General features: G+C 37.0%; 1 protein-coding gene across 3 annotated transcripts in view; it reads right to left on the reverse strand.

Moving 5' to 3' along the window:
- Nucleotides 1–12779, reverse strand: part of LOC106881752 (myosin heavy chain) — a 111204-nt gene that overhangs the window by 5142 nt on the left and 93283 nt on the right. Inside the window, exons 14-18 of one of the 3 annotated variants that reach the window (XM_014932242.2) lie at nucleotides 9515–9616; nucleotides 8243–8431; nucleotides 5666–5952; nucleotides 4753–4861; nucleotides 1752–1853 (exon numbers count right to left, since the gene is read on the reverse strand). In XM_014932242.2, coding sequence (XP_014787728.2) covers nucleotides 1752–1853; nucleotides 4753–4861; nucleotides 5666–5952; nucleotides 8243–8431; nucleotides 9515–9616 — 789 coding nt within the window. The remainder of the gene's footprint in view (nucleotides 1–1751; nucleotides 1854–4752; nucleotides 4862–5665; nucleotides 5953–8242; nucleotides 8432–9514; nucleotides 9617–12779) is intronic. The other 2 variants (XM_014932243.2, XR_008265734.1) reach the window with 2 other exon arrangements.

Here is a 12779-nt window from a genome sequence, read left to right on the forward strand (position 1 = left end):
TATATATATATATGTATGTATGTGTATATATGTATATATATATATATGTATGTATGTGTATATATGTATATATATATATATGTATGTATGTGTATATATGTATATGTATATGTGTATGTGTGTATATATATATATATATATATCTATGCATGCACACACTCATATATTGGTAAAAATAATACATACACACATATATCTATATACATAAATATATGTAAAAATGATTTGAGTATACATTCTCACACTAAGTGAAATGACAATGGGATTTAATGAAGGATTTATTTAATGAATCACCTGAGAAGGTTCATTTTATACCTTGGATGAATCATAATGATTACACATCTTACCAATGTACTATGGTTGTAAAAACGTGTCAAAAGAATTGCAGTGCTTTAAATAAAGAATGCTGTTCATTCTGTTGTCTATCATTTAACTATATAAGCTTTATGCATATGCGTGTGTGTGTGTGTGTGTGTGTGTGTGGACTAGGCAATATTGAATGCTATTAAATATGATATAACTGGTGCCACATATAAAGCACTGGTGTTGGTGACATGTAAAAAGGCACCCAGAACACTCTGTAAAGTGGTTGGCATTAGGAAAGGCATCCAGCCCTAGAAACCAGGCTAAAACAGACAGTTGGAGCCTGGTGCTACTATTGCTGAGCAAAAGCTTGTGATGAGTATGTTTCATTTCCAATATTTCGCAAAAAACATGTCAAACCAGAGAGAAATATTAACTTGCTTGGAAATAAATGTGGGTTGGCAACAGACAAGTCATCCTGCCATTGAAGAGCTATCTCAATAAACTCTTTTTAACCCATGCAAGAATGAAAAAGTGGACATTAAAAAAATGGTTATGATGATGATGATGATGATGATAGTGGTGGTGGTGGTGATGATGGTGATGATGAGAACAATGTATATATATATATATATATATATATATATATGTGTGTGTGTGTGTGTGTGGTGGGGTGGGGGTTGGACAAATAACTGACATAGAAATAGACAATTGTATGAAGTATTGATTGCAGGTTAATATTTTGGTGGTGACAGATATCACATAAGTTCATTAACATATTTACACTAAATGCGTTTGCACTATGCACACACATTACAAACAGCATATATGCTGTATGCACACTACACACAGGAAAATACTGACACATTATTTTCTCTCTACTTCTCTTCTTTCATATATATATATATATATATAGTGAGTGAGTGTGCATGCATACAATGTAGGTATTTGGCTGTGAGTGTTTGATGTGTGTGTATATATATATATATATATATATATACACATCAAACACTCAGCCAAGTACCTACATTGTATGCATGCACACTCACTCACTCACTCACATGCACGCACACACACACACATGTATGCATGTGTATGAATGTGTGTGTGTGTATGTGTACTTACCATTTCAAACATTTCATGGAATTGATTACAGTGTGATAGGACACATACCACTGACACATGGACACACACAGACACTGACACTCACACACGGACTCACACATACATGGACACACACATACATGGACACACACATACATGGACACACACACACACACACACACACACATATATATACATGTGTGTGTGGAGGGGTCATGTGATCATTACATATTTAGAACTGATTATAGTGTGATATAACACACACACATGCACAGGTATGCATACATACACAAACCTATAATGCATGTATTTTATGTATGTGTGTATATGTAAATATTCCTTACCATTTCAAATATTTTTGGGAACTCTGTTTGAAGTGTGATATAGCGCTCAATAAACAACTTCAAAAGTTGACGCAGCTGTTGTGTACTGGCAGATAACTGACCCTGAGAAAAAAAATATATATACATATGTATGTATGTATGTATGTATGTATATGTATAAGAGGATTTTCAGCCTATCTTTGAATAAAGACATTTTTGATGCAGCAGTCCTGTGTTACAATGAGGCTCTGGCAGCCAGTGGATTTAAGGGTTGCATCATGGATATGCTGAGACCTAACACCCACAAAAGATAGCTCCACTGTAAAGTCCTTTGGTTTGCTCTACCCTTCTCACTCAATGCCAAAACCTGCATGGAAAGAGCCTGCATTCTGTCTTTCGGTCATGTAAGATGTCAACTTGGCTGTCTTTCTTTTATGTCCTTGCTGATAAACTTTTACCTGAAGAAGGATTACATATGAAATGTTGGATATTATGCTCCCCAAAGCAATTTCACTGTGCTCAATCTGTCGTTTTAGCTTCTCAACACTTGACACAGAGCCACTTCTCTCAATACCACCAGGGTATATTGTATCTCATGCACGATGAGAGATTTTTTCAGGTGTAGGAGTGGTTGTGTCGAACATTGTAAATATAATCAAATTATTATTGTATATTTAAAATTGTAAATATTTAATCGATACAGCTACTTCATCCCTTTTATGTTTGTCTGTTCTTGTTCGTCCCCTCTTTGTAATGCCTTTATGGCAAATATTTATGAAATAAAGTAGCTTGCTTACCAACCACATGGTTCCAGGTTAGGTCCCACTGCATGGCACCTTGGGCAAGTATCTTCTGCCATAGCCTTGGGCCGACCACAAGCTTGTGAGTGGATTTGTAGACGGATACTGAAAGAAGCCCTTCGTGTGTGTGTGTGTGTGTGTGTGTGTGTGTGTGTGTGTGTGTGTGTATTGTGTGTTTGTATGTGATATGTTTGTGTGTCTGTGTTTGTCCCCCCACCATCGTATGACAACCAATGTTGGTGTGTTTACATCCCTGTAACTTAGCGGTTTGGCAGAAGAGACTGATAGAATAAGTACTGGGCTTACGAAGAATAAGTCCTGGGGTCGATTTGTTCAACTTAAGACAGTGCTCCAGCATGACCACAGTCAAATGACTGAAACAAGCAAATGAATAAATGAATCTTAATATCTAACTTAGGTTAGCATGCCAGACAAAATGCTGCTAAGCATTTTGTCTGTCTTTATGTTCTGAGTTCAAATTCTATCAAAGTCACCTTTGCCTTTGGTCCTTTCACTGTTGAGAAAATAAGAACCAGCTGAGCACTGGAGTTGATGTGATTGATTTAGTCCATCCCTTACAATTGCTGGCCTTGTGCAAAAATTTGAAATTATTATCTAACTTAGCTAAGGACTATAAAATGGCAGGGGTTGTTTGACATTCTAAAAGTAGCAGCCAGATCTACCGCAAATCACACCTCATTGGTGATAATGAGGAATTTGACCCATGCAACCATTGATAAGTGGATATTAAAATAATAATGAGGAGGATGGATATTGTAGAATTAGGTATATTCTTTTATCTTTTATCCCTTGCTTGTTTCAATCATTAGACTGGGGCAACACCTTGAAGAATCTTTAGTCGAATGAATTGTTCACTACTTATTTTTTAAAGTCTGGTACTTATTGTCAAGAAAGCTGAGGGTGTCTTGGCATCACTCAGCAAGACCTTTGTCAGCCGCTCTCCAGCTATCTATTTGCCAACACTACACCTGATATCCACCCCTCCATACATATGCACACATGTATATCATGACTCATACACTGTTCACTTTCCTGACTTTTGTACATAATTCTATCTACTGTACATGCACCTTTGATGAGTTGTGGTGCACCTGAGCACTATACACAATAATTTCATTATTACCTTCACTTTAGCAAAGGGGGAGGTATTGTTTTCAGTCGTGTTTGTTTGTTTGTTTGTCCATGGATGAGATATCTGAAGAACTGCTGGATGGATTCAGATGAAACTTTCAGGGATGTTTGGCCTTGTGACTGGCACAAACTGATTAGATTTTGGGATCTATCCGGTACCGGACAAGGATTCTGGATTATTTTTCCTGTTTATTTTACTTAATTTTTGAGATTGGTTGAGTTCATTTTTAGTATTCTCGTTTGTGAGAGCAGTCGAGTTTATTTCAAATATTCTCATTTTAAAAATCATCTCTGGCAAATAGTTGAGAGGATGTTGGTGTTGCCTTGGTGGAGGTTTGTGGTCTCTAAGTGCTCTTGTTATTATTATTATTATTATTATTATTATTATTCTTTTGGTCTCTTTTGCTGAACTACTTTGGTCATCCTGAGGTTACAGCAGAAGACACTTGCCCAGTGTGCCATATAGTGGGACTGAACGTGGAACCATGTGGCTGGGAAGCAAACTTCTAACCCTACAGCTACACCTGCACCTATTAAATTTAAGTGAAAGATTTCTGGAGTGTCTTTGAACATAGGTCCATTGGATTAAGGCTGACATGATGTTAAACTACATTACCAAATCACACACAGGTCAATTAAGGGGGTTGCTCTACTCTGTGGCTACTCAACATGACAGAAATAACAACCAAATCTCCCTAATATCATGCTCTATTGTCTTAAAACAGAAGTGACACATTCAATAATGTAGCTAGCACTAGATTTATTTAATCTGAGTGAGATGCAGGATGGTTGAAACTGGAATGGCTTATATACTACTACTACTACTACTACTACTACTACTACTACTACTACCGCTACTGCTTCTGCTGCTGCTGCTGCTGCCGCCGCCACCACCTCCGCCGCTGACACTGCCATCACTACCATCACCATCACCATCTCCACCAAGTGTAGCAGCAGCAACAGTAGTAATAATAGTAGTTGTAAAGATATTAACATAACATTGTTTTTTTTTTTTGTTTTGAAGAACTCAAAGACAAATGATATGAAAAATAACAGAATCTCTGACATACAAAAGCAATTTTCATTGGTTCTGATAAGACATCCAGCATTGTGGCTTTGCCTGTCATGGAATCTTTGTACCAAACAGCATCTTTGGTGCCATTACACTTTTTTGTGGATCTACAAGAGACAGGAGATGCAGTTGATTTATTTTAGCTGTTCTACATGTAATGATGACGATGACAATTACAACAACAACAATGATGATGATAATGAGGTTGATGATGGTGATGATGATGATGGTGATAATGACGTTGATGATAATGATGACGATGATGCTGATGATAAAGATGATGATACCAAGAGTGATGATGCTGATGATGATGCTTGTGATGATGATACCGTAGTGATAATGCTGATGAAGGTAATGATGTTGATGATGATGATTGTGATGATGACAATAATCTTTTCTATTATAGGCACAAGGCCTGAAATTTGGGGGAGCAGGATAGTTAATTCCATCGATCCCAGTATGCAACTGGTACTTAATTTATCAACCCGAAAAGATGAAAGGTAAAGTCAACCTCGGCAGAATTTGAACTCAGAACATAGCGATGAGTGATATACTGCTAAGCATTTCGTCCTGTGTGCTAACAATTCTGCCAGCTCACTGCCTGATGATGATGGTGATGATGATGATGATAATGATGCTGATGACAATGGTAAGGATGATGATGATAATGATGATGATGATAACAATTTTGATGATGATGATGACAATGATGATGATGACAATGGTGATGATGATGATGATGACAATGGTGATGACGATGACGATGATGATGATGTCAATGATGATTATGACAATGGTAATGATGACGATGACGATGATGATGACGATGGTGATGATAATGATGACGACAATGGTGATGACAATGGTGATGATGATGACGATGCTGGTGATTATAAACAGTGATGTCTTACCTGTCAATCTCATAACATTTGCCATTATTCAAAATGGAAAAATTCAGTTGTGATTCTTCCTTCAAAAGGTTGACAATCACTGACTGCCAGCAGACACAACCACAACCACAACCACCACCACAGCTACCACACTCTCTACTACTGTTGGCACTACCACTATTATCTAACCACTCATTCAGATGTTTATTGTTTTGGTTCATTTGCTTCCAAATATTCTTCAGATCTTGAAGTTCCAATTCTTGCTGGTGAATACATTCTAGCAGAGTTACTAATCGTTTGTGTAGGTCCTGTGGGATAGAGCCAAAATACATCATCATCATCATCACCACCACCACCACCACCACCAACACCGCCTTCATCTTAGTCATCATTATCTCGACCACCATTACCATCACCATCATCACCGCCGCTGCCACCACCACCACCACAACCACAATCACCATTGTCATCATCGTTATCATCATCATCATCATTATCACCACCATAACCACAACCATCTTCATCATTACCACAACCATCATCATCATCATCATTACCACCACCACCACCACCTTCATCTTTTATCATCATTATCTCGACCATATCACCGCTGTCACTGCCACCACCACCACCACCACCACCACCACCACAACCACAATCACCATTGTCATCATCATTATCATCATCACCACCATAACCACAACCACGACCACCTTCATCATCACCCCAACCACCACCATCACCATCATCATCATCATCATCATCATCATCACCAACAGTGTCTTCATCATCCATAATGATATCCCCATAATCATTGTTGTAATCATCTACAACAAGAACATTCAAAGAAACTATTCTGGCCAAAGATAACCACAATAAAGCTGTTCTCGTGATGCCTATAAATATAATTGTAGATTAGCTAGTATTGTTTAGCCCCGAGTAAGTCCAGACCCAGCAGGACTAGTACCAGAAGCATTGTTGTTTAACCCCTTTGTTGCCACACTTCTGTTGGAATATGGCTCAAAACAAAGCTGGACAATGGCACATGTGCCAGACTCTTCAATCACACTGCCCTACCTGTGCTCTTATATGCAAGAGAAATGGGGGGCAACTATGAAGAGGATAGAGCTTGGAAAGATTCATGCTAGGAACATCACTAAGAGAGCACATTTGAAATGAGATAATTCGAGAATGGGGAGAACATGATCGCAGAGTATCGATCAAGTTCCACTGGGCTGGACATATTGCAAGGTTGCTAGGCAACAAGTAGACCCATGCAGTTGCTGAGATCAGAAAGGCCACTTGGAAGACCTCCACGAGGATGGGAAGACGATCTAGTTAAGCAATTTGAGTCCAGATGGAAAAGAATGGCAAAATCAAGAGTTGGAAGTGCATTGTGGTCAGCAGTGTATAACAACATCTGATGGTCTGGTTCATACTGGATACTGGAAGTTCTGCTGAAATATACTGTTTTGTTTCAATCAATTTTGAAACTAGTAAAAAATTTAGTAAAATAACATTGCTATAAGCATAGGCGTGGCTTTGTAGTAAGAAGCTTGCTTCCCAACCACATGGTTCTGGGTTCAGTCCCACTGCATGGCACCTTGGGCAAGTGTCTTCTACTATAACCTGGAGCCGACGAAAGCTTTGTAAGTGGATTTGGTAGATGGAGACTGAAAGAAGCCCATTGTATATATGTGTATATATTTATGCATGTGTGTGTCTTTGTGTTTGTCCTCCCACCATCATTTGACAACCGATGCTGGTGTGTTTATGTCCCTGAAACTTGGCAGTTTGGCAAAAGAGACCAATAGAATAAGTACTAGGCTTACAAAGAATGAGTCCTGGGGTCGATTTGTTCGACCAAAGGCAGTGCTCCAGCATGGCCACAGACAAATGACTGAAACATGTAAAAGAGTGTTGTTAATCTGGTGTCTGGAACATGAAATTAATGTGGAATTTTGATGGAAAGTTATCATTTAGATCACTTTAAAACAGAAAATTTATATCATAGGACCAGAGGCAATCAAGGTGGGTTAGTATCAAAAGAGATAATATGTCTGTGAACAATGGATTAAGTTTAGCACCCAAGAATAGGAATGCTCACTCCGAAAAGCTTCCATGTTAAATTTCTTTCCACCAAATTTTATTTGTGAGTTTTTTTTTTTTATTTGAGGTACTGTGCAGTGGCATTGAACCTGAAACTATGATGTCACAAAGCGAATCTTTAACCATTCTGCCCTGTTTGCTCCATAGCCCATTCAGGTTTCTGCCTGCTAAATCCTCTCGCAAGGCTTTGGTTGATGTGGATCTATAGTAGAAGACAATTTCCCTATGTACCACACAGTGGAACTGAACCTGAAACTATTTGGTTGGGAAGTGGACTTCTTAACACACATGCATGTATGCACACCCACATGCACGTGCATACAGACACACACACACATGCACACACACACACACACACACACACACACACACACACACACACACACACACACACACACACACACACACACACACACACACACACACACAGAGGATGATGATGATGTACATACACACATACATGTGACTTTACTGCAAAAACTTTAATACTTTAGAAAGGTTTTCTTTTATATCTTTTTTTAAGTTTTCAAGATCCACCCGGTAAGATGTTTCTGGATTTAATCTGGAATCTTCAGCTTTTCCTACTTCACATTTTTCGTACTGTCTTATAAAGTCTTCCGATTTAGTATGCTCATCTTCCAGAGAATTAGCCAAATTCTTTTGAGGTTTAAATAATTCCTGCAATATATATATACATATAACTCCTGCAATATACATATATATATAGTGAGAATTTACCAAAAAACAAAAGACGAAGATGGGTGTGTAAACAACAAACATGTATTAGTTTAACGCTTGAGAAGGAAGAAAGTCTTTTATGTTTTGAGCCTACGCTTTTCGACAGAAAGGAACACAGAAATAAACAGGGAGAGAAAATAAAAAAGGTTTAGTGGCTAGCGATCTATCATGGCGAATGCTGGACAGAGGGGTCACACAGGAGAGCTAAGAAGAAGGGGATATATATAGTTAATCAAATATGTCCTTTGTAAACAAGGTGTACTGAATTTCAGATAAGTGCTCGTTATGAGAAATATCTTAAACCTTAAAAAGATATTTAGAGATTCAATGAGAGCGAATATATTAGAGAGTAAAGGTAAGAAAAATTATATCTTTAAATCACAAATAGAGATAAGTCCATAACATAAGCAATATTGTATTAATAAATATATAGATAAAGTACAGCTATGATTATAAAAAAATTTTTAAAAACATTTTGAAAGTTCTTATGATCGTTTCATGAATATACTATCTCTCAAAACGAAATCAAATGAAATCAAAATTCCATTTTGAGAGGTACTATATTCATGAAACAACCATAAGAACTTTCAAAACTTAAAAAAAAATGTTTAATGATCATAGCTGTACTTTATTTATTTATTAATACAATATTGTTTATATTATGGACTTATCTCTATTGTGATTTTAAGATATAACTTTTCTTGTCTTTACTCTCTAATATATATGTATATATATATATATATATATATATGTGTGTATATATATATATATATATATATATACAATAGTACCTCCCTAATGCCAACCACTTTACAGAGTGTTCTAGGTGCCTTTTTACATGTCACCAACACCAATGCTTTATATGTGGCACCAACATGGGTGCTTTATACATGGCACCAGTTATATCATATTTAATAGCATTCAATATCCTTGCCTAGTCCACACATGTAAGTGCACGCACACACACACACACACAGCAATTCCAATATACTGTTTGAATAAAGATATAAAAGACAACAATACCTTTCCAGTAGCTTTAAGTTTCCATTTCTGCTGCAAGAGCTGATTTTCATATTTCAGATTGTTCAACTGAGATTCCAACATGGAAATTTGATATTCTTTTGCCTATCAATTCCAATAATACAATTTTATGATAATTTTGTAAGAGGTTTACATGCAATATACAACATTCTTTATGTTGGTTTTTATGATAGGCAAGGACAAACCCATATCTGTCTTTCAAATTTTGTTTATTTCTGTCGATACACTTTTGGAGTAATCTATCTATCTATCTATCTATCTATCTATCTATCTATCTATCTATCTATCTATCTGTCTATCTGTCTGTTTGTCTGTCTGTCTGTCTGTCTATCCATATATCTATTTTTCACGATCCCTTTTGATTGGAATTTTATTTTTCTCTTTTTTTTCCATTTTCAAAAATATTGTATGTTGTCCCCTCTACATTGTATTTTGTCCCCTCTGTGTTCAGCCCTGTGTGGCTAATAAAGAAACTTATCTATCTATTTATCTATCTAAAGACATAGATAGATAGATGGATAGATGGATAGATGGATAGCTAGATGGATGGATAGATAGATAGATAGATAGACAGACAGACAGACAGTTTGTCTCTTGATTTGAGATTCACATCAATACATTCTCACCTAAAGAGCACAGTAACATGAAATTCAAGCTACAAAAAGACTCAGCTGTTGAAAATATTTGAATCCAGCAGAAGGATGAGAGATTTGTCTCAAACAAGAACAACTCTTGCCAATAAAAATAACTTTACTTGGGCATTTGGAAACATAATCTATACAATTACAGGTACAGGATGTGGACAAAATCACATAGGACAGATGGGAGGCACCTTACAATAATGCATGGCTCTGCATAGGTTACAAATTAAATTATGGGAATACAGAGAAACGGGACTCAGTAATCATATAGACACACATGCAAGTAAGAAACAACTAAACTTTACAAGCTTCCATTTATATCAATTTAGCAATTACAGAACTCAGTAGCACTGCATCAACAAAGAAATATCCTTCATAATCAAATTCCAGGCATGTATAAATATCTGTGGCAGAGAAAGGTTGACAACTACCACCAACGCTACTGTAATCTTTGCTAAATTCATTACAATTACTACTAGTTAGATTGACCACCACTATGGCCACTGACAACCGTATCTGCTGTCTCTTTCACTGAGAGCCACTATGGTTATTCCAGCTGTTACTACTATCTAGCAACACTTAGAAGGAAACAAGACACCAGAACCATGTGATTATTGAATGAAAACATGTGCATTTCAAAACTGATATCATGAAAGATTGATTTAATTTAATTCATTTCAGTTTATTTTTTCTATTATTTAAGTATGACTAAATTTTCTTTTTAAAGCAACTGAAACCAGGGTGTTATTTTGATAAATATGTAAATACTTTCTTACTTTATTTCATGATAAAGTTTTCAAAGCATTTCTTCATTTTGGTTTTTTAATATAATTTTATTAGCATGAAACTTCTTAAACTTTTTTCAATATATATATATATATATATATATATATATATATAAAGAATATGAGGGGTTTAGCTCACTTGGGATCTAAATGAATAGGTACGCTGGGGTAAGTGCTATAGCTGGTTGACCATTAGCTTCCAAGATCACAGCTAAGGCTGGAACTGGGGATCCATGTCAGGGTTCTCTTATAGCATGTATATATTATATTAGAGGAAAAATATATATATCTTGGGTCATCCCATAAATAATATGGTTTTTTTTCAATTGCATGATCTAAAAGTTGGAGGGGTATGGGATAAACTACCTGTATCAATTTGCTATAAAAGCAGGTAGTAATTTTACCTTGTCCTTGTTCTTAGTGCAAGATTTTAACAGTTATTTTTCCAAAGCTATAATTTTGCTTTATGAGTTCAATAACGGCAACAACACAATGGAAATAAAAGTGAAGAAAGCAAAGGAGGTATACTAGACAGACGGAATTATAGAGACATGAGGATGTTCCACTGGAGTCTTTTATACACAGACCTATTGGAGGGTTGAGAGTGACTGAATATGGGTAGAGTAAACAATAGGGTGTTGGAGAGATTTAAAGGGTTCATTCAAGTACATGTGTTTACTATCTCCAGTCAAACCATCTAACCTATACTAGCATGCAAAACAGATGTTAAATGATGATGATGATGATGATGATGATGATACACGCACACGCGCGCACGCGCACGCACACGCACACACACACACACACACACACACACACAGAGTATGTAGATAGGGTGATAATCCAAGCTATGTCTCCTTTTGAAGCAGATGTGCTTATTTCAGTACTCCTATTAGCAAATGAAACACATGTAATGGTGAATAAATAATACAAAAAAATATTACAATCTTCTGTTTTGACACACACACACACACACCTTCATCTGTGCTGGAACATGTTGGATGAGTTGTATGATCTAAAAGGCCCAAGGACTGCCTCATGTTCCAATGTCTGCTTTGCCATGGTTTCTATGGTCAGATAACTTTCTTAACATCAATCACTTAACAGGGTATACAGAATGCTTTTCTTGTGACACCAGCAACACTGAGAAAGTAATGCAGCTTGCAAGGTTTTGATCCCCTTCACCTGAGTGGGGCTGTAGTAGAGAGAAAGAGAGAGAGAGAGAGCCACTCTTATCCCAGGAGATGAGATGTTAAAGTATGAAAGAAGTGGCCCAAACAGTGCAGGTTTCTTGCTGTTGATGAGCTTATGTGGCTACTTTGCATTATATGTGAGTGGGTGGGAGTAACTGGGGTGGAACTGGTAGTGATGTGATAAAATGCATCCTGTAAATGTGATGGTGGTGGATGATAAGAAGGGTATGCAACTATAAATATCAGACACACACACACCAAAAGAGAGAAGAAAAATGGCTTGACATAGGCAACCACACACAGAAATTGGATTTTTCTGTTGAGTGACACAGGATGACACAGGATAACAACAAGTGATGAGATATTGTGAGACCTGTCTAACCAATGTCAGCACAGAAAAGAAAATGGACATATGATGATAACAATGATAATGATGGTGGTGGCAGTGTTTGTGGTGGTGGTGGTGGTGGTGGTGGTGGCAGTGGCAGTGATGATGCTGATACTAATGATGGTGGTGGTGATAATGCTGGCAGTGATAACGTTGGTGGTAATGTCGGTGGTGATGATGGTGGTGGTGGTGATGATGGTGGTGGTGGTGATGATGGTGGTGGTGGTGGTGGTGGTGATG

This window comes from Octopus bimaculoides, chromosome 1, assembly GCF_001194135.2.
Source record: "Octopus bimaculoides isolate UCB-OBI-ISO-001 chromosome 1, ASM119413v2, whole genome shotgun sequence".
NCBI classification, from domain to species: Eukaryota; Metazoa; Mollusca; class Cephalopoda; order Octopoda; family Octopodidae; genus Octopus; species Octopus bimaculoides.